Raw genomic sequence first — 24,123 nt, forward strand, 5'->3', positions numbered from 1 at the left:
AATTCATCTGGAAGAATAAGAAACCCAGAATAGCGAAAGCAATCCTGGGCAGGAAGAGTGATACATCGTGTATCACTATACCAGACCTTAAACTCTACTATAGGGCAATAGTAACAAAAAAACGGCATGGTATTGGCACCAAAATAGACAGGTAGACCAATGGTATAGGATAGAAGACACAGAGACATACCCACATAAGTACGATAACCTCATACTAGACAAGGGTGCCAAAAACTTAAAATGGAGAAAAGATAGCCTCTTCAACAAATGGTGCTGGGAAAACTGGAAATCCATATGCAATAAAATGAAACTAAACCCCTATCTCTCACCCTGTACAAAACTCAACTCAAAATGGATCAAGGATCTAGGATATAGACCTAAGACCCTTCACCAAATAGAAGAAAAAGTAGACCTGAATCTCCATCATGTTGGCGTAGGACCAGACTTCCTTAACAAGACCCCCATAGCCCAAGAAATAAAAGCAAGAATCAATAAATGGGATAGATTCAAACTAAAAAGTTTTTTCTCAGCACAGGAAACAATCAACAATGTGAAAAGAGAGCCTACAGAGTGGGATAATATCTTTTCCACACACACTTCAGACAGAGCTCTCATCTCCAAAGTTTGTAAAGAACTTAAAAAACTTTTACACCCAATACAAAGAACCCAATCAATAAATGGCTAAGGAAATGGGCAGACACTTCACAGAAGATATACAGGTGATCAACAAATATATGTAAAAGTGCTCATCATCCCTAGTAATTAGAGAAATGAAAATTAAAACCACCCTAAGATTTCATCAAACTCCAATTAAAATGGCTATTATCAAGAACACAAGCAATAATAAGTGTTGGTGTGGATGTGGGGAAAAAGGCACACTTATACATTGCTGGTGGGGCTGCAAATTGGTGTAGCCACTCCGGAAAGCAGTGTAGAGATTCCTCAGAAAGCTTGGAATGGAACCACCATTTGACCCAGCCATCCCACTCCTCGGTTTATACCCAAAGGACTTAAAATTAGCATACTACAGTGATGCAGCCACATCAATGTTCATAGCAGCTCAGTTCACAATTGCTAGATTGTGGAGCCAACCGAGGTGCCCTTCAACTGACAAATGGATAAAGAAACTGTGGTATATATACATAATGGAATATTACTCAGCTATAAAGAATAATAAAATTATGGCATTTGCTAGTAAGTGGATGAAGTTGGAAAATATCATGCTAAGTGAAATAGGCCAAGCCCAAAAAACCAGAGGTCAAATGTTTTCGCTGATAAGTGCATGACAATATATAACAATGGGGGGTGGTGGGGGGAAGAGAAGAATGAAGGAAATTTGGATGGTGTAGAGGAAAAAGGGGTGGGAGTGGGTGGGGATGGAAAAACAGAGAATGAAACAGTATTACCCTATATATATGTATGATTACATGAATGTAGTGAATATACATTGTGTACAGCCATAGAAATGAAAATTTGTACCCCATTTGTGTACAATGAATCAAAATGTGTCTGTAAAAATAACAAATATTTTAATAAAAAAAAAGAAAGGTACTGTTTGGAGAAGTATGGCCTAATTGAATGTTGGATCCCTTGCAGAAGCAAAAAACCTAGACTGTGACCAGCTCATAGGTTGTAAACTCAAAGAATCTCTTGTATACATTTTTTATTATTCAAAATGAGAAAAGAAACTACACTGATGTGTTTTTCAACATTACTAATAAATAAAGCCACTGTTCACACACAAAAAATTAGAGATGAAAAAAGGAAGAATCACCACAGACATCTCAGAAATTCAGCAGATCATTAGGGACTATTTTGAAAAACTTATGCTCCAATAAATTGGAAAACCTAGAAAAAATAGATTTCTAGACAAATATGATATGCCAAAACCGAATCAAGAGGACAAAGAAAACCTAAACAGACCAATAACTTGTAAAGAGATAGAATCAGTAATAAAAAACCTTTGGGTTGTGGCTTAGGGGTAGAGTGCTTGCCTGGCATGAGTGAGGCACTGAGTTTGATCCTCAGCACCACATAAAAATTAATAAATAAAATAAAGGTATTATGTCCATCTACGACTAAAAAAAATTTAAAATAAAGGTCCATCAACAACTAAAAAAAAATCGAATTGCTTTAAAAATGTATACCAATGACATTCTTCATAGAACTAGAAAAAATAATACTAAAATTCATTTGGAAGAATAAAAGACCCAGAATAACCAAAGCAATTCTAAGCCAAAAAAGCAATGCTGGAGGCATCACAATACCTGACTTCAATTTCACATTGTACTACAGAGCTACTGTAATAAAAACTGCATAAAATACACACATAGACACACTCACACATCTACAGTCATCTGATCCTTATTGCCCAAACATACACTGGAAAAAAGATCTGTTTTAAAAAATGGTGCTGGGAAAACTGGTTATCCATAGGTAAAAGAATGAGACAAGATCCTTATCTCTCACCTTGCATGAAGTCAACTCAAAATGGATCAAAGACTAGGAATTAGACCAGAAACTATGCAACTCCTAGAGGAAAATGTAGGATCAGCACTTCTGCATATAGGCATAGGCAACAACTTTCTCAATATGACCTCTAAAACTCTGGAAATAATGCTAAGGGTTAATAAATGGGATGGCATCAAATTAGAAAACTTTTCCACAGTACTGAAAACAATTAAGAATGTGAAGAGAGAACCTGCAAAATGGGAATGAATCTTTGCCAGCTACTCTTTTTACAGAGGATTAATAACTAGACTATGTGAAGAACTAAAAACAATTACAACAAAAACCAAATAACCCAATTAATAAATGGAAAAATGAATTAAACACACATTTTTCAAAAGAAGTACAAGTGGCCAACAAATATATGAAAAAATGTTAAAAATCATTAGTGATTAGGAAAATGCAAATCAAAACTACCTTGAGATTTCATCTCACACCAGTCAGAATGGCAGTCATCAAGAACACAAACAATAATAACTGCTGGAGAGGATGTGGAGAAAAAGGAACACTTCTACATTGTTGGTGGGATTGTAAATTAGTACAACCACTATGGAAATCACTATGGAGTTTCCTCAAAAGACTAGGCATGGAACCACCATATGACCTTGCTATACCACTCCTTGATATTTATCCTGAAGAATTAAAGTCATCATACTACAGTGATAGATGCATATCTGTGTTTATAGCAGCGTGATCCACTAGAGCCAAACTAGGGAACCAGACAAGGTGTCCATCAGTGGATGAATGGTTAAAGAAAATGTATGTATATACAATGGAGTTTTATTCAGTCATAGAGAAAAATGAAATTGTGTCATCTGTAGGAAAATAGATGGAACTAGCAACTATCACGTTAAGTGAAATAAGTCAGATTTGGATGGTCAGGGTCATATGTTTCTCTCATATGTGGAAGCTAGAGAGGAAAAAGAAAAAGGAAGGTGGAGGCATCTCATGAAAATCAAAGGGAGATCAGTGGAGTAGAGAGAAGGAACCAGAGGGAAGGAGGAGGGAAGGGAAAAGGGAAACACTCGGGGATGATGTTGGTCAGATTATATTGTTGTATTGTGTGCTTGTATGAATATGTAACAACAAATCCCATTGTTATGTACAACTATAATGCATCCATAAAAGTGAGGAAAAAAGAAAAACCCTGGCAACCCAGAATTCTATACCCACTTAAAAACAATTAAGGTGGGATACTGGGGAGTGAACCCAAGGGCATTCTATCAGTGAGCTATATTCCCATCCCTTTTGATTTTTTTATTTTGAGTCAGAGTCTCAATAAGTTTCTGAGACTGGTCTCTAACTTGTAATCCTGTCTCAGCCTCTGGAGTCCCTGAGATTATAGGCATGCACCACCATGCTCAGCTCCAGTGAAATTATTTTTAAAAATTGGGGAGATATTAGTAAAGACTCTCAAATTAAAAATGGCAAGAATTAATATTATCTGCTAGCACATATTATAAGAAATAATGAATTAATCAGATGAAAAGAATATTAGACCACGTATAAATTTGTTTATACACAAATTAAGAGTACTGCAGGGCTAGGGTTGTGGCTCAGTGGCCTAGCATGTGTGAGGCACTGGAATCAATACTCAGCACCACATAAAAATAAAAAAGTATTGCATGTATCTACAACATTTATACAAATGGAAAAGTGAGTTAAACAGACACTTCTCAAAAGAAGTACAAGTGGCCAACAAATATATGAAAAAATGTAAAACATCATCAGTGATTAGGGAAATGCAAATCAAAACTATGTTAAGATTTCATCTCACACCAGAGTACTGCAAATGAAAAATGAAATTAATTTATTTTGTCTGATCTCTTTTCACTTTAAAGGAAAATTGACTGACAAAGTAAAAAATGATAGTAATGAATTGTGTTTATTGTTTATGTATGACAATAATAGCTTGAAAGATGGAAGGTAAAATTTGGAAATATATTGTTGTGTTGTCCTTATATAGCAAACATGAAGTAGTATAGTGTTCTTTAAAGTTAAACTCTGCCTAGTGAAATGTATATATTGTGAACCCTAAGGTAACAATGTATTTTTTAAAGAGATATAAAGAAGTCAATAGAGATAAAACAGAATCATTAAAAATTATCCATGGTAGAGCTCTTGCCTGATATGTACAAGGACCTGAGTTTGATCTCAAGCAACACACACACACACACCCCTCCCATTAATGTAAGAAAAGATAAAAAAAAAAAAAAAAAAAAAAAAAAAAGAAAACAAGAAATTCAGAACAGTTTGGAATAAATAGAAAAGAACTGACAAGATGATAGGTTTTAATCCAGACAATCAATAATCACATTAAACATAAATGATCAAAATATAGTAACTAAAATGAAACTGTCAAATTGGGTGAAAAGGGAAAACCCAACTTCATGCTGCTTATAAACTTCAACATAGGGACAGGGCTGTGATGGAGGTGTGCACATCTGGGGTTTTTATTTAGGGTAGTGGATTTTCACAGGTATTTTCTTTGTAATTGCTATTTTATACACTTTATTTATATTTATAATGAATAAAAATAAAGTTAACTGACAATCAAGGGTCTACAGAGCTAGGAAAGTTTTGTGTTTCTTCTATTTGGATCGTGTAGACTATACTTGAGGAGGGGGTCTCTGACTTTCACGAATCAAGCATACTGAACTTGTTGCCCCTTTGAAATCAGTCCTGATATGCACAGGATCTATTTCTAAACCAAAGTGCAAAAAACAGAATGAAGGGCAGATCTCTCAGGCATACATAGACACAAATAAGAGACTCTCTCACCCTGAAGGACCTTAGAGATTGCCTGGCCCTTGGCTCTCACTGCATGTCCTGTGACCAGCAGCTTCAACCCTACCAAAATCTTGTTAGACATGCAGAGTCTCAAGCCCACCAGGACAGACCTCATCAGTCTGTATTTTAACAAAATCCACAGGTGATTAGTAAGTACCTTAACATTTGGGGAGCCCTGAGATAGCCTGTCTGTCTGCTGTCAGTACTTGAGTCTTTCTTATGGTTTTATCCTGTTGTGGAGACAGCAGACAGGCAGCATCTTAGCTTTAAATGAAAAACTTGTTAGTTCATGTTCAGATTAGACACTTGGCTCACACAGGATACGTGTGTACCTAAGAATGGAGTCCAAGACCTTCCTCAGTGCTTTCCTTTATTTGTGGAATAAGTATTCAGTGTCTACTGTGTAATAGATCTTGGTCAGATGTTGGAGCTACTGAGAACAAAAAGAGTCCTTGGCTTCAGAAACTGCACATGCTGGGGACAATAAATGAGCAGATTCACAAGGTGATGCAGGACCTTCTGTGAGTTAGTACAGGGTGTTACAAATGCACGTGGGTTGGGCATTTCACCCAGGTAGGGAGAGTGGGTACACATGCTTCTTGGGTAAGGAGCTATCCACTCTGATCTTTTTTTTTTTTTCTCTTTGGTGCTATAACAACCAATTAAAATATATTTGAGAACATAAAAAAAGAAAGAATGAATGAATCCATTATCACAAGAGATAAAATAATTCAAAGGCACTCACCCTTAAAAGATGGATCATTTTCTTGTGGAAACAATATACTGAATGTAGAGAAGTTCCATTAAGAGTACTATTCATCAAGTGTTTTTTAAAATTATTTTTATTTTTATTGTAAACAAATGGGGTACATCTTGTTTCTCTGTACATGAAGTAGAGGCATACCATTTGTGTAATCATACATTTACATAGGGTAATGGTGTTTGATTCATTCTGTTACTTTTTCCTTCCCCCCACCCCTCCCACCCCTCTTTTCCCTCTATACAGTCCTTCCTTCCTCCATTCTTGCCTCCCTCCCACCCCCCATTATGTATCATCTTCCACTTATCAGTGAGATCATTCGTCCTTTGGTTTTTTGAGATTGGCTTATCTCACTTAGCATGATATTCTCCAATTGGCCTACAAATGCCATAATTTTGTTATTCTTTATAGCTGAGTAATATTCCATTGTATATATATATACCACAGTTTCTTTATCCATTCATCAATTGAAGGTTTGGTTCCACAGTCTGGCTATTGTGAATTGAGCTGCTATGAACATTGATGTGGCTGTATCTCTGTAGTATGCTGATTTTAAGTCCTTTGGGTATAGGCAGAGGAGTGGGATAGCTGGGTCAAATGGTGGTTCCATTCCAAGTTTTCTAAGGAATCTCCACACTGCTTTCCAGAGTGGCTGCACTAATTTGCAGTCCCACCAGCAATGTATGAGTGTACCTTTTTCCCCACATCCTCTCCAATACCTATGGTTGCTTGTGTTCTTGATAATCGCCATTCTAATTGGGGTGAGATGGAATCTTAGTGTAGTTTTGATTTGCATTTCTCTTATTACTAAAGATGGTGAACATTTTTTCATATATCTGTTTACTGCTTGTAGATCTTCTGTGAAGTATCCATTCATTTCCTTAGCCCATTTGTTGATTGAATTACTTGTATTCTTAGAGTTTTTTGAGTTCTTTATATATTCTGGAAATTAGTGCTTTATCTGAAGTATGTGTGGCAAAGATATTCTCCCACTCTGTAGGCTCTCTCTTTGCATTGCTGATAGTTTCCTTTGCTGAGAGAAAGCTATTTAGTTTGAATCTATCCCAGTTATTGATTCTTGCTTTTATTTCTTGTGCTATGGGAGTCCTGTTAAGGAAGTCTGATCCTAAGCCGACATGTTGAAGATTTGAACCTACCTTTTCTTCTATAAGATGCAGGGTCTCTGGTCTGATTCTGAGGTCCTTGATCCATTTTGGGTTGAGTTTTGTGCAGGGTGAGAGATAGGGGTATAATTTCATTCTGCTGCATATGGATTTCCAGTTTTCCCAGCACCATTTGTTGAAGAGGCTATCTTTTCTCCATTGCATATATTTGGCACCTTTGTCTATTATGAGAAAATTATATTTATTTGGGTTTGTGTCCGTGTCCTCTATTCTGTACCATTGATCCTCCTGTCTATTTTGGTGCCAATACCATGCCGTTTTTGTTACTATTGCTTTGTAGTATAGTTGAAGGTCTGGTATTGCAATACCCCCTGCTTCACTCTTCCTGCTAAGGATTGCTTTAGCTATTCTGGGTTTCTTATTCTTCCAGATGAATTTCATGATTGCTTGCTCTATTTCTGTAAGGTACATCATTGGGATTTTTAATTGGAATTGCATTGAATCTGTGTAGCACGTTTGGTAGTATGGCCTTTTTTTTTTTTTTTTTGGATGCTGGGGCTTGAACCCAGGGCCTTGTGCTTGCAAGGCAAGCACTCTACCGACTGAGCTATCTCCCCAGCCCCAGTATGGCCATTTTGACAATATTAATTCTGCCTATCCAAGAACATGGGAGATCTTTCCATCTTCTAAGGTCTTCTTTAATTTCTTTCTTTAGTGTTCTGTAGTTCTCATTGTAGAGATCTTTCATCTCTTTGGTTAGATTGATTCCCAAGTATTTTATTTATTTTGAGGCTATTGTGAATGGGGTAGTTTTCCTAACTCTTTCTGAGGATTCATCACTTATGTATAAAAATGCATTAGATTTATGAGCATTGATTTTATATCCTGCTACTTTACTGAATTCACTTATGAGTTCTAAAAGTTTTCTGGTAGAATTTCCCGGTTCCTCTAAATATATAAATCATGTCATCAGCAAATAGGGATAGTTTGAGTTCTTTTCCTATTCGTATCCCTTTAATTTCTTTGGTCTAATTGCTCTGGCTAGAGTTTCAAGGACAATGTTGAATAGAAGTGGTGAAAGAGGGCATCCCTGCCTCGTTTCAGTTTTTAGGGGGAATGCTTTCAGTTTTTCACCATTTAGAATGATATTGGCCATGGGCTTAGCGTAGATAGCCTTTACAATGTTAAGGAATGTTCCCATTATCCCTGTTTTTTGAGCTTGAAGGTGCTCTGATCTTTGAGTAAGATTTAGTGAAGCAGAGAAGGTGGGGGAGGAGTGGAAAAGCATTCCAGATAGCATGTGTAGAAATGTGGAGCTGTGCCTTGGGTGGCCAAGTTTCTTTTTTTTTTTTAATTATTTTTTATGTGGTGCTGAGCATTAAACCCAGTGCCTCACACATGCTAGGCAAGCGCTGTACCACTGAGTCACGACCCTAGCCCCCAAGTTTCTTACTTCTTGACGTCAGTGAAAGTACCACCACCCTTTTGGTACAATATAAAATGCTTTTTCTAGCCTTGGGTGGTGTCATATGCCTATAATGCCAACTACTCAGGAAACTGAGGCAGAAGAATTCCAAGTTGAAGGTGAGCCTGGAAAACTTAGCAAGACTTTGTCTCAGAAGGAAAAATAAAAAGGGTGGGAACGTGGTATAGGTCAGTGTTATAGCACTTGCTTAACATGCACAAGGCCCTAGGTTCCATCCCCAGTACCGCCAAAAAGAAGGTTTAACCCATGGACACAACTTTTCTAACTCTCTCCCTCCCTATGCCGCAGGCTGGTCCCATAATACCCCAGCAGAAAGTTTTGTCACTGGCCTGGTTCCTGACTCTTTTATTGAAAAGGTCAGTTGGCTTCTCTGCCTTTGATATAGTAATTGTCCTCCTTCCTTTGTAACAGGCATGGGCATCCAGTGGAAGAACATGGGCAGCGTCCGTGGAGAGTTTAGCTTCATTCAGGTGATGCTGATGCTCCTGTTGGATTCATTATTGTACTGTGTAATAACCTGGTATGTGGAATCTGTCTTCCCAGGGAAATTTGGAACACCCAAACCTTGGTACTTCTTTGCCATGGTGAGTTCTAATGCTGCTGCTTTATAGATGGATATTAGGCTTTTTAAAAATATATATGTTTTAGTTGTAGGTGGACACCTTTATTTATATGTATGTATTTTTATGTGGTGCTGAGGATTGAACCCAGCACCTCACACATGCTAGGCGAGTGCTCTACCACTGAGCTATAACCCCAGCCCCAGATGTTAGGCTTTTTATTATTTGTCATCAGTATTCCTACATTTCTCAGTGATGTCCTGATCAGAATCTCAAACCTGAGGGAGTCTCTTTTCAGGGTTCATTCCTTTAGCTCATAGCTGCCAATGGTGCATAATTAACAGTCTTAGATTCCCTGATTCTTGCCCCCACTGTTGATGTGCTGGGCTGGGGTGAGGTGCCAGTACCATGCAGAGTCTCCCCTGGAGTGCCTGCAATGCCCTACTTGGGCCTATTGAATATCAATCCCATATTCTCCCACAGGACTCAATCCCCAACATGCTAGAGACCTCACATGCTCTTTCCCCATTGAGCTGTGCTGGTGGAGTGGCCCTGAAGTTCTTTGAGACCTCTGTGACATCCCTCAAGGGTCCAGCAGAGGCCACAGTTCCCTTCTCTCCCATGATGACTAAGATTTTCTTACAAAGTTGAGTTTTATGTTTGACTCAGACAGCCTACAGTGGCCTCTGGTGGCCATGGACCTGCCAATCCTGACTGAATCACACAGGCTCTTGTTTGGGACCTCTGCCAAGACTCCCTCACTTCCATTCTTGGAGTGTGGGGACATGAGTAGGGTTGCCTCCCACGTTTTTCTAGGTACTAGCCCAGACTGCTGTCATGGTAGCTTTCCAATTACCTGGAGCCTGGAGATGAGTTGACTTTCCTAGCTCCTTCTGCACCATGGATTGTAGGTTGAAATGCAGTTGACTGGTTGTGAGTCCACAAGTGAGTTGGTGAACTTTCTCAGGCACCATTAAATACATGATACAAGTAAACTTCAGGGCAGGGAGGGAAGATCTAATTTATCACAATATTTATCTTCCAGAAGATAAAGTCAGTCCATGTACATGATTAATGTGTAGGTTGACTTCCTCTGCAGCCCTCATACTGGCATGGGAAGCCTATTCCAGGTACACATGTACTACTGGACATGGGTGATCCTAATGAAGCTCCAAAAACTGAGTTCATGCAGGAAGAGCCAACTGATCTGATAAGAGGAATTGAAATCCAGCATCTATACAAGGTATTGGCTCATATATATCCTTCCAAGAACTTAAGAATCAGTCCATTAAAGCTTTTGTTTAATTCTACCAGTGCTTACAAGGCACACCTTGTGACTGAGAATTTTTATTCTTTCTGTAATGCCATCTTCAAACTTAGTGATAGAGCTTGAAATGTCCTATCCTGTTTCCTGTCATGAATTAAGTAACTGGATGGTTTGTCTGGTTATTTGTCTCCTATAAGCAGTCTTCTCTCATCCTCCAGTGCCAAATACGCACTATTGGAAATGTGCTGGAATTCAGCCACTTGTGGGTAACTTATGTATCAAGTCAAACTGTAAACCAGATTCCATGGTTGGCCTCCCAGTGCAAAAGGAGGCAAGTGTTCTTTCACAGTGTCTGCCAGCCTTTTCTAGTGCCCTTGTTGACTAAGGATGCCAGCAATAGGATGTGAGTTCAGTGCCTTCAGGGTCCTGCAGACCATGGGTGTTCTGTTTGAAGAACAACTATGAGGAAGTGGTGGGTGTACTTGTGCAATTTTAAAAAATAGTATTTAAAGTACTGGAGACCTTTGACTTGACAGGTGACTCTGAGATTCCTTTCCCAGATCAGTACCTCATGTGAAAGAGGCAGGGTGCCCTTTCTCGGGGACCCAACCAGGTAAAAGGGCAGGGTATGGTTCCAGAAGCAGAGAGAAGATTGTTGTTCATACTTTTAGTACTTCATTCTTGAGTTCTTAGCCCTCTGTGGTTCTAGAGATCAGGGGAAAGATCCCCTTGGAATTGTTCCAGGTCACCCTCCTCAGAGGCATAATAAAAGAAGGCACTTTCTTTTGGATTCTCACTGATTAACCTTTGCAGAAAGTTGATGTGGGTTTGCAGTTTGTTGTAGTCTCTTCAGAAATGCCTCCTGTATGTGTGTGTCACAGTCAGTCACACCTTGACCCTTCCCACAGGTATTTCACAGGGGAAGGAATGCACACATAGCAGTCAAAGATCTGAGCATGAATCTGTACAGGGGGCAGATCACTGTTCTTCTGGGACACAACGGAGCAGGAAAAACCACCACCTGCTCCATGCTCACAGGTACCTGGGTGGGGTCAGCCCTCCTGAGGAAGCATTGAAGAACTAACTCATTGAGCAGGTCTAGATTTTGGGCTCCCTCTCCTCTGTTAGAGCTCACTGACATTTTGTTATTACTCATTGTTCATTGTTTGTTATACCATCTATGTAGTATCTGGTTGTTTAGTTTACTCTGCACCAGGGAAAGGAAGTCTTTGCCTCTTTCAGTCAATATGCAGTACTTAATTTCTTCACCAGGAGACGCCATGAACAGTGAATAGCAGTTTCTTTCCAGATAGAACCTTCCTGCTGCAGAGAGGCACAAACTAATCTCCCAACAAAAACATCTACCCATTTATTTGCTCTCGATTGTCACAGACACTTTTAGAATGGTAGCTGCAAAGCTGGACATGATGGTGCACACCTATAATCCCAGCTACCCAGGAGGCTGAAGCAGGATGATCACAAATTTGAAGCCAGCCTGGGAAATTCAGCAAGATCCCATCACGAAACAAAATGTAAAGGACAGGGGATGCAGCTATGGCAGAGATTTTGCCTAGCATGTTTGAGGCCCTGGATTTAATCCCTGTACTCACCCACCCCCCAAAAAATGGTACCTGGGGATTTGTTTTAAAGTGATTCCAACTTCAGAATAGTTTTATTTCACGTTCTATCAAATAAATAATATTCTGTGAAATTTGAAAAATTTCATCCAAGAGACATTTATTGAGGGTTTAACATGTATAAAGCTCTAAACAAAACCAATGAGATGCACTTCATGGAGTTAAAGCCAACAAGTTCTCCTTGCAACAACAGAATACCATACTGCTGAGAAGCTTCTAGCACCTTGAAGTCCGACTGCTGTAGGTCTCTTCACATGTTGCAAATGTGAATATCTTCAGCCTTCCATCAAAGACATTTGAAGAGCAACCAAATAGTGATGCTTGGTGAGAGGTGCCCTTGGCCACCCCTCTGGTATCAGGACTTAGAAAGCCCAGTCTCAGCCCAATGGACACTTAGTGGAAAGATTCTGTGTATGTCAAAACTGGGAACTGAGCCTGACAGCTATCTGGATGGGATGAAGGAAATTCTCTTTCAGGGTAGTTTGCTGCTCCTGGAAGTGTGACCAGTTAGTTAGGAAGGGCCTCTCCCTCTGCATGGTTCCTCACTGTCAGGAGGGAGGTCCAGCTATACCCCCTAGTCAAGGGAAGTGTCAAGGAGAAAAGTTAGGTACCAGATTATTTGGGGAATCCACCTTTGTGTTTCATAGACCCTTCCCTGTTGCTTTCCCTTTTGTTTTGCTTCTAGTATTCCTCAAAGTCTGTAATTATCTCATTTGTTTGTATATATGTGTTATTTCTCTGTATCTGCCATCCCATCCTGCTCCTGAGGGAACCTACTAGGTTCTGGATCCACAATTCCTAGATAGTGCTTACACAGCATAGCTACTCAATAAAATTATCATTGAATAAATGACTGAATTAATCAGTTAATATAATGGCAAATGCTGCCAAAAAACAAGCTATGAGTGCTATATCAGAGAAGCCCCACCTCAGGTTCTTACCAGCATGACATGGCATAGAAAAACATTAGCTCTGCCTGGTGAAAATGCAGCCATTTGATGAATGGATAAAGAAACTGTGGTATGTATACACAATGGAATATTACTCAGCCATAAATAAGAATGAAACTATGGCATTTGCTGGTAAATGGATGAAGTTGGAAAATATCATGCTAAGTGAAATAGGCCAAGCACCCAAAAAACCAAAGGTCACATGTTTCCTCTGATTAAGTGCATGACAATAGGCCATTTGCCTGCCTCTCGCCTGTCCATTGCCTGCCTTACCCCTATCCATCACCCAACACTCGAGGTTCACCTCCCGATCGTCCAACAGCTGCCAGCAGATTGACCACAGACCGCCAGTGGAGAACCAGCTGCCTGCTGCTGCCTGGAAGTTCACTGTTACAGTACCTGCAGGACCCCCAGACCAACTGACTATGCCCTATCACCGGGAACCCAGACCAACTGATTGCACCCCGCCTCCTGGATCCCACAACCACAACACACACACCAGACCTCCAGGACCCCTGCCGGACCAACTGCATCCTGTCTCCAGGACCTCCAGCTGACCACGTCCACCCCTGAGCTGCAGCTCCCCGTTTGCCAACACATTTGGAAGCCAGAGCAGCCATCTTGGATAATCCTGGAAGCCGTAGCTCCGATCTTCGGGTGGGGCAAATCCCATCCTGAGACGCCTGCTGGAGGCTTGAAGCTCATTGTCAGGTACCTCTCATACATCGGGCTGCTGAACACTGGGAGGTTTCATTAGTATATGACTATTATACAGTAGATTTTCTTTTTTCTCCTTTTTTAAAAAAAATATTTAAGTTTTCATTTCTTTACGTTTCTTGCTTTCTTTTCCTTCTGTTTACCTGTTTCCTCAGAGTCAATTTCTCCCTTATTTATATGATGTTATTGTCCCCATAGGGGCTATTTGGTCTAGGATTGCATAGAGTCTGATTTGGGTACTGCTAATATTGATCTCCCCTTAAAGAAAGGGTTTTGGACACCTATAGGGCCACTATAAGCCTATAGGGGGAAATCTGCAATACCCCAGATCTGCAGCGCCAGAGGGGAAGATACATGAACAACATGAAAAAACAAGGGAAGAAAATGATCCAAACAAATCTAGATTCTATAGTAATAGAACCCAATGACAGTATGTTAGAAGAAATGTCAGAAAAGGACTTCAGAGTATACATGATTAAGATGATTCGCGAAGCAAAGGATGAGATAAGAGAGCAAATGCAGGCAATGAATGATAATACCAATAAGCTGAAAGAGCACCTGCAGGAAGCAAAAGATCATTTCAACAAAGAGATAGAGGTTCTCAAAAAAACCAAACAGAAATCCTTGAAATGAAGGAGACAATAAACCAAATAAAAAACTCAATGGAAAGCATCACCAACAGACTAGACCACTTGGAAGACAGAACCTCAGACAATGAAGACAAAATATTTAATCTTGAAAATAAAGTCGCCCAAACAGAGAAGATGGTAAGAAATCATGAACAGAATCTCCAGGAACTATGGGACATCATGAAAAGACCAAATTTAAGAATTATTGGGATTGAGGAAGGCACAGAGATACAAACCAAAGGAATGAACAACCTATTCAATGAAATAATATCAGAAAATTTCCCAAACCTGAAGAATGAAATGGAAAATCAAATACAAGAGGCTTACAGAACACCCAGTGCACAGAATCACAACAGATCCACACCAAGGCACATTATAATGAAAATGCCTAACATTCAAAATAAAGATAGGATTTTGAAGGCCGCGAGAGAAAAGCATCAGATTACATATAGGGGGAGACCAATACGGATAGCAGCAGACTTCTCAACCCAGACTCTAAAAGCTAGAAGGGCCGGGACCAACATATTTCAAGCTCTGAAAGAACATGGTTGCCAACCAAGAATCCTATACCCAGCAAAACTAACCTTCAGATTTGAAGATGAAATAAAATCCTTCCATGATGAACAAAAGTTAAAAGAATTTACAAATAGAAAGCCTGCACTACAGAATGTTCTCAACAAAATATTGCATGAGGAGCAAATGAAAAACAACAATGGAGGTCAGCAAAGGGAGGAACTACCTTAGAGAAAAACCACTCAAAGGAGAAACCAAGCCAACTTAAAAACCAAAAATAAGCCAAATGACTGGGAATACAAATCATTTCTCAATAATAACCCTGAACGTTAATGGCCTAAACTCATCAATCAAAAGAAATAGACTGGCAGAATGGATTAAAAAGAAAGACCCAACAATATGCTGCCTGCAAGAGACTCATCTCATAGAAAAAGACATCCACAGACTAAAGGTGAAAGGATAGGAAAAAACCTACCACACACATGGACCCAGTAATAAAGCGGGGGTTTCCATCCTTATTTCAGATAAAGTGGACTTCAAGCCAAAGTTAGTCAGAAGGGATATTGAAGGACATTTCATACTGCTTAAGGGAACCATAAATCAGGGAGACATAATGAGAGTAAATATTTATGCCCCAAACAATGGTGCATCACTGTACATCAAACAAATCCTTCTCAATTTCAAGAATCACATAGACTACAACACAATAATTCTGGGCGACTTTAACGCACCGCTGTCACCACTAGATAGATCTTCCAAACAAAATCCAACCAAAGAAACCATAGAACTCAATAACACAATCAATAATCTAGACTTAATAGACATATATAGAATATTCATCCATTAATAAGCAGATTCACTTTCTTCTCTGCAGCACATGGAACCTTCTCGAAAATAGACCATATGTTATGCCACAAAGCAGCCCTTAGGAAATGCAAAAAATAGAGATACTGCCTTGTGTTTTATCAGATCATAATGGACTGAGAGTAGAAATCAATGACATAGTAAAAAAAGGAAATTACTCCAACACTTGGAGACTAAATAATATGCTATTGAATGAAACATGGATAACAAAAAACATCAGGGAGGAGATTAAAAAATTCTTAGAGGTCAATAAGAATGATGATACAACATATCAAAATCTCCGGGACACTATGAAAGCGGTACTAAGAGGAAAATTCATTGCATGGAGCACATTCCAGAAAAGAATGAAAAGTCAACAATTAAATGACCTAACATTACAGCTCAAAGCCCTAGAAAAAGAACAGAATAACAGCAAAAGTAGTAGAAGACAGGAAATAATGAAAATCAGAGCTGAAATCAATGAAATTGAAACAAAAGAAACTATTCAAAAAATTGACATAACAAAAAGTTGGTTCTTTGAGAAAGTAAACAAAATAGATAAACCCTTGGCCACACTAACAAAGAGAACGAGGGAGAAGACTCAAATTACTAAAATACATGATGCAAAAGGAAATATCACAACAGACACCACTGAGATACAGAACATAATAAGAAGCTACTTTGAAAATCTGTATTCCAACAAAATAGAAAGTACTGAAGACATTGACAAATTTCTAGAGACATATGCTCCTCCCAAACTGAACCAGGAGGACATACACAATTTAAACAGATCAATATCAAGCAATGAAATAGAAGAAGCCATTAAAAATCTGCCATCCAAGAAAAGCCCAGGACCAGACGGATTCTCAGCCGAGTTCTACAAGACCTTCAAAGAAGAACTCATTCCAATACTTCTCAAAGTATTCCAGGAAATAGAAAAGGAGGGTACCCTCCGAACTCATTCTATGAAGCTAATATCACCCTCATACCCAAACCAGGAAAAGACACATCAAGGAAAGAAAATTTTAGACCAATACCCTTGATGAATATAGATGCTAAGATCCTTAACAAAATATTGGCAAACCGTATGCAAAAACATATTAAGAAAATTGTGCACCACGATCAAGTGGGGTTCATTCCTGGAATGCAAGGATGGTTTAACATCCGTAAATCAATCACCGTAATCCATCATGTCAATAGACTTAAGGATAAGAATCATATGGTTATTTCAGTTGACACAGAAAAAGCATTTGACAATATACAACACCCCTTCATGCTCAAAACACTAGAAAAAATAGGGATAGTAGGAACATACCTGAACATTGTAAAGGCTATTTATGCTAAACCCATGGCCAACATCATTCTTAATGGAGAAAAACTGAAACCATTCCCTTTAAAAACGGGAACAAGACAGGGATGTCCTCTTTCACCACTTCTATTCAACATTGTCCTCGAAACTCTAGCCAGAGCAATTAGGCAGACTAAAGAAATTAAAGGGATATGAATAGGAAAAGAGGAACTTAAGCTGTCACTATTTGCGGATGACATGATTCTATATTTAGAGGATCCAAAAACCTCCTCCAGAAAACTTCTAGACCTCATTGATGAATTCAGCAAAATAGCAGGCTATAAAATCAACACGCATAAATCTACAGCATTTTTATACGCAAGCAATGAAACAGCTGAAAGGGAAATGAGGAAAACAACTCCATTCGCAATAGCCTCAAAAAAAATAAAATACTTGGGTATCAATCTAACCAAAGAGGTAAAAGAGCTCTACAATGAAAACTACAAAACACTGAAGAAAGAAATTAAGGAAGACCTTAGAAGATGGAAAGATCTCCCATGTTCTTGGATAGGCAGAATTAATATTGTCAAAATGGCCATACTACCAAAAGTGCTATACAGATTCAATGCAATTCCAATTAAAAATCCCAATGACGTACCTCACAGAAATAGAGCAAGCAATCATGAAATTCATCTGGAAGAATAAGAAACCCAGAATAACTAAAGCAATCCTTAGCAGGAAGAATGAAACGGGGTATCGCAATACCAGAACTTCATCTATACTACAAAGCAGTAGTAACAAAAACGGCATGGTATTGGCACCAAAATAGACAGGTAGATCAATGGTACAGAATAGAGGACATGGACACAAACCCAAATAAATACAATTTTCTCATACTAGATAAAGGTGCCAAAAATATGCAATGGAGAAAAGATAGCCTCTTCAACAAATGGTGCTGGGAAAACTGGAAATCCATATGCAACAGAATGAAACTAAACCCCTATCTCTCACCCTGCTCAAAACTCAACTCACAATGGATCAAGGGCCTTGAAATCAGACCAGAGACCCTGCATCTTATAGAAGAAAAAGTAGGTCCAAATCTTCACCTTGTTGGCTTAGGATCAGACTTCCTTAACAGGACTCCCATAGCACAAGAAATAAAAGCAAGAATCAATAACTGGGATGGATTCAAACGAAATAGCTTTCTCTCAGCAAAGGAAACTATCAGCAATGCAAAGAGAGAGCCTACAGAGTGGGAGAATATCTTTGCCACTCATACTTCAGATAGAGCACTAATCTCCAGAATATATAAAGAACTCAAAAAACTCTACACTAAGAATACAAATAACCCAATCAACAAATGGGCTAAGGAAATGAACAGACACTTCACAGAAGAAGATGTACAAGCAATCAACAGATATATGAAAAATATTCACCATCTTTAGTAATAAGAGGAATGCAAATCAAAACTACACTAAGATTCCATCTCACCCCAATTAGAATGGCGATTATCAAGAACACAAGCAACCATAGGTGTTGGAGAGGATGTGGGGAAAAAGGTACACTCATACATTGCTGGTGGGACTGCAAATTAGTGCAGCCACTCTGGAAAGCAGTGTGGAGATTCCTTAGAAAACTTGGAATGGACCTACCATTTGATCCAGCTATCCCACTCCTCTGCCTATACCCAAAGGACTTAAAATCAGCACACTACAGAGATACAGCCACATCAATGTTCATAGCTGCTCAATTCACAATAGCCAGACTATGGAACCAACCTAGAGCCCTTCAATTGATGAATGGATAAAGAAACTGTGGTATATATATATATATACAATGGAATATTACTCAGCTATAAAGAATAATAAAATTATGGAATTTGCAGGCAAATGGATGAAATTGGAGAATGTCATGTTAAGTGAGATAAGCCAATCTCAAAAATCCAAAAGAGGAATGATCTCACTGATAAGCGGATGATGACACTTAATGGGGGGTGGGAGGGGGACAAGAATGGAGGAAGGAGGGAGTGTATAGAGGGAAAAGAGTGGTGGGAGGAGTGGGGGGAAGGAAAAAATAACAGAATGAATCAAACATCATTACTCTATGTAAATATATGAATATGCAAATGGTATGCTGTTACTCCATGTACAAACAGAAACAATATGTATCCCATTTGTTTATAATAAAAATAAATTTAAAAAAATTTTTAAAAAGCGCATGACAATATATAACGAGGAGGGGTGGTGGGGGGAAAAGAAGAATGAAGGAATTTTGGATGGTGTAGAGGAAAATGGGGTGGGAGGAGGTGGAGGACAGAAAGATAGTAGAATGAAACAGTATCACCCTAAGTATATGTATGATTACATGAATCGTGTGAATCTACATTGTGTGAAACCATAGAAATGAAAATTTGTACCCCATTTGTGTACAGAGAATCAAAATGCAGTCTGTAAAAAATAAAAAAAAGATTTTAATAAAAAGTTAATAAAAGAAAATGCAGCCATGTATGTGCAGACATACACAGTGGGTTCGGGACATCGGAATATGCTAAGCTGGGAAAAAGAATCTGGTTGCTTTCCAGGAAGATGGATAGCATAGGGCTTCCATATGGTAACTGCAGAAAAGCCCAAACCTGGCACTGTCATGTATCAGACCACGTTTCTCTGCCCAGTAAAGTTATGTGCCTTTTGAGTTTTCTATAAGTTCTTCTTTTGTAACTTTATATAAAAGACTTGTTACAAGTTGCTACAGAATAGTATCACCTTTTTTCCTATTATTGTCCAAACAACCATGGATACTTTATTATATACAGCCATGGTGAAAGAGCTAAGAACCCCATCAGTGGGTAATAAGGCAGTTAGTATCAAGAACCTTTAAGCTCTTGCCTTGCTTTTGGTCTACCAAATCTACTTATAGTAATTTAGAATGAGGAGATAAGTAAGCAAAGTTGTCACACATATTTATGCTTGTGAAAAATTACACATGATCTAAATATCCATCAGTCTGGGTTGAATAATAGAGTAGATTTGCAACAATGAAATCTTTTAGACTTTTTTTTTTTTTTTTTTTCCCCAGGGCTGAGGACCGAACTCAGGGCCGAGGACTGAACTCAGGGCCTTGCGCGTGCAAGGCAAGCGCTCTGCCACTGAGCTAAATCCCCAACTCCTGAAATCTTTTTAGTACTTAAAATTGATAGATGTTTTTGATGTGAATAAATAACTGCAACACTTTGTCATATTTAAAAAACTCTTAAAAACAGACTTTATATTTTCTCATTTTGGTTAAAAAGTAATTGTGTGGGGGTAGGGGAGTATTTCAGTGGTAGAGTGCTTGCCTAGCATGCAGAAGGCCCTGGGTTCAATTCCTAGCACTGTATAAATGAATAAATATGTGAGACAGTTGTGCATAAAGAATAACCTAAACTCATATAGCAAAATGTTTACAGAGAATGATCTTTTATGATGGCATTTGTATGACCTTTGCTGTCCCAGGGAGGGGACATGCTGGAAATAGAACCCAGGACCTCTTATGTGAGAGGCAAGCACTCAGGTGCTTGTCACTGAGCTGTGTCCCTCACCTGTTTTTGTTGTCATTGTTGTTGTTTGTTTGGGGTTTTTTGGCACCAGGGATTGAACTCAGGAGCAATTGACCCCTGAGCCACATTCCTCAGCCCTATTTTATATTTTATTTAGCGACAGGGTCCCTGAGTTGCTTAGCACCTCAATTTTGGTGAGGCTGGCTTTGAACTTCTGATCTTCCTGCCGCAGCCTCCCGAACTGCTGGAATTACAGGCATGCACTACCACACCTAGTTCCTGCATCCTTTTTAAATTTAATTTGATACAAGTTCTCATTAAATTGCCCAGGCTAGCCTTGAGCCTATGATCCTCCTGCCTCAGCCTCCCCAAGTATTAGAATTACAAATGTGTGCCATTACATCTGGTTCCTTTGTTTTCTTTATTATGTCTTTTTTTTTCTTTTCCAACCTTGTTGCAGCAAAAATTTATTGCCCTTTTAACCTAACAAGAGTAAAGACAAAGATGGTATGTAGGTAGGCAGGCTTCGAAGTTGTACACAGGCTGTATCAGTCAGTTTTTGCCTTTGTGACCTAAATACCTAACAAAAGCAACTTAAAGGAGGAAAGGTTTATTTTGGCTCATGATTTCAGAGGTTGTAGTCCCTGATTGGCTGGCTCCATTGCATGGTTGGCTGGGTCTAAACGTAGTGCCCATGGCTTGCCCCCGGTGACCTACTTCCTCCAACCATGTCCCATGTGCCTATAGTTTCTACCACCTCCCCTAGTCAGACTCCTCACGATCCAGTCACTTCCCAAAAGCCCATCTCTGAACCTCGCTGCACTGGGGACCAAGCCTTCAACACAGGAGACTGGGGGACATTCCAGTCCAGACCATAACACTGCCATGTGTTTGGTGGTGTGTGCAGTCATTCATTGATGATATTTTGGGGGGACCAGAGATGAGTAAGTCATAAACCTTGTCTTCAAGCATCTCGATTCTAAACTGTAAGTGTCCCCAAAGGCTTTTCTCTTTCACCATATTTACTATTCATCCAAATCACTGTTTAATCCTTACAGTAGTATAATTTCCTTTACAAGTGCCTATGTTGTTTTATTCACTTAACCAGCAGGAAGAGGAGTGGCACCTCTTATTTCTAATAATGTCCACATGTCCTCATACGCTGTCACACACGTTCATTGGATGTTACTGGCTGACTGATGGTGGCAATGAAGTAGAATAAAGATGGTCTGGGAGAACGAGCAAGCAAAGCAGGGGTAATTATCATTAGGTCTTTGTACTGACTCCTGCGCTGACCAAAGATGACTTTGGGCTGTCTCTTCCACTTTGTTCTAGGTCTCATTTCCCCTTCAAGTGGACAGGCATATGTCAATGGATATGAGATTTCAAAAGACATGGTTCAAATCAGGAAGAACATAGGCTGGTGCCCCCAACACGATATCTTATTTGATAACTTCACAGTAGCAGAACATCTGACTTTTTATGCTCAGGTGAGTTGGAGAATAACCGAAACTTGTTTCGTCTGTGTCTATTCTTGGCAATGGTGAGATATACTGCAGCTCTCTGATTAACCCTGGGAAAGTCTTTTAGGAGAAAACTCATGTTTCTCTACTCTCAACACTTCTGACACCAAACATGGGGGTAGGGGTGGTTCCCACACCAGCCAATTCTCCACATATCAACTGAGTATCCTAAGATTGAGTTCTGATACTAACTACCTAGAGGGAGCACAGACCCCCTAGAGTAAAGGCTTATTCCCACAAGATTGCCATCCCTCTGCTTCAGATGCCAATTACAAGTCCTTGTCACCTATACTTGTGGTCAGCTGGCTATCAATCAAGGGTTCCCACAGCCCCCTCATCAGGTTCAGTAATTTGCTACAACAGCTCACAAAACTCAGGGAAACATTTTCTTACATTGACCAGTTTATTGTCCAGGGAATTATAAAGAATACAGATGAACACTCAGAAGATGTGCCTAGAGTAAGGGATGTGGGAAGGTGTTCAAGGTACACCCTTCCAGGACAATACCCTCCTAACACCTTAAAATGTTCACTAATCCAGAAGTTCTTCAGTCTCCATAACCTAGAGATTATTTATCTGGGCTTTATTATGTAGGTATTACTGATTATTAGTTCAATCACCAACCTCTTTCCTGCTCCCTGGAGAACAGGGAATGGGACTCAGAGTTCTAAGCATGTAATCATGGCTTGGTCATTCTGGTGACTAACTCTTATCCTAAGTCTGACCAAGAACCTACCAAGACATCTCATGCAGGTCCTGGTGGCACAGGCTTGTAATCACAGCTGCTCGGGAGGCTGAGGCATAAGGATTGTAAGTTCAAGGCAACTTAGTGAGATCCTATCTCAAAATAAACAATAAAAAAAAAGGACTGGGGATGTGTCTCAGTGCTAAAACACCCCAGGTTCGATCCTTAGCACAAAAAAAAAGTCACCTTGGGTTAAAACATAAAACACTCCTATAACCCAGAAAATTTCCAGGGCTCTAGGGTCAGTACAGCAGATGAAGTCATGTATCAAGTCAAAGGCTAAATGTTAGACTAAATATCAGAACTGGAATTCTTACCATTCATGAAGTTACAAGGGCTTTAGGAACACTTTCTCAGGAAGCAGGGCAGAAATCAAATATGTATTTCTTGTTATCATAGTCTTAGAACTTCTGCTGGACACTGTTCCCAAATATTCAGGAAAGGGGAGGGGCATGATTTCTGGAAACCATTACATTTTAATTTTTTATATTTATTTTTATATTTTATGGAAATAAAATTCACATAACATAAAAATCATTATTTTACTCATTTTATGATGTCCAATTTAGTGGGTTTTATTACACTCACAGTGTTGTGCACTCACTACCACAATCTTAATTGCAAAACACTTTCATCAAAGAAAAACTTGTACCTATTAAAATTGCTCCTCATTTCTGTATTCCACGAGCCACTGGCATTCACTATTCTGCTTTCTGTTCTACAGATTTGCCCATCTTGGATATTTCATATAAATGCAATCATGCAATAGATGACTTGTCTCACTTAGTACTATGTTTTTAAAGTTTTTCACATCTTAAGACTTCACTGCTTTTATTTATTTTTGTAGTACTAAAGATTGAATTCAGGGCCTTACACATGGCAGGCAACCATTGAGCTACATTCCCAGCCCTTTGTTTCAGTATTATGTCAAGATAGGGTTTAAACTGTCTAGGCTGGCCTCGGATTTGTGATCCTTCTGCCCCGGCATCCTGAGTAGCGAGGGTTACAGGTGGGCGACACCAGGCAGTAGCTAAAATGTAATACCTGACTCCATCTCCATCGCATGGATAGAGCAACTTTTGTTTACGCACTCATCAGTTAGTGTAAATCTGAGTTATTTCTACCCTTTGGTCATTTTGAATAGCTGCCATGAACTTTGCTGTAAAGTTTTTGTTTGAACATCTGTTTTTGGTTATTTGGGGAATATCTCTAGGAGCAAAAATCACAAGTTGTGATAACTATATTTTT

The 24,123-nt window shown here is 39.2% G+C and overlaps 1 protein-coding gene across 2 annotated transcripts in view; it reads left to right on the top strand.

The window, feature by feature from the left end:
• LOC306649378 (ATP-binding cassette sub-family A member 17-like) overlaps positions 1–24,123 on the top strand; it is a 138,853-nt gene that overhangs the window by 53,862 nt on the left and 60,868 nt on the right. For both annotated transcript variants that reach the window (XM_079120289.1, XM_079120290.1), the window contains 4 exons: positions 9,080–9,252; positions 10,328–10,471; positions 11,404–11,533; positions 21,943–22,097. In XM_079120289.1, coding sequence (XP_078976415.1) covers positions 9,080–9,252; positions 10,328–10,471; positions 11,404–11,533; positions 21,943–22,097 — 602 coding nt within the window. The remainder of the gene's footprint in view (positions 1–9,079; positions 9,253–10,327; positions 10,472–11,403; positions 11,534–21,942; positions 22,098–24,123) is intronic.

Source organism: Sciurus vulgaris (assembly GCF_902686455.1).
Source record: "Sciurus vulgaris genome assembly, chromosome: 18".
NCBI classification, from domain to species: domain Eukaryota; kingdom Metazoa; phylum Chordata; class Mammalia; order Rodentia; family Sciuridae; genus Sciurus; species Sciurus vulgaris.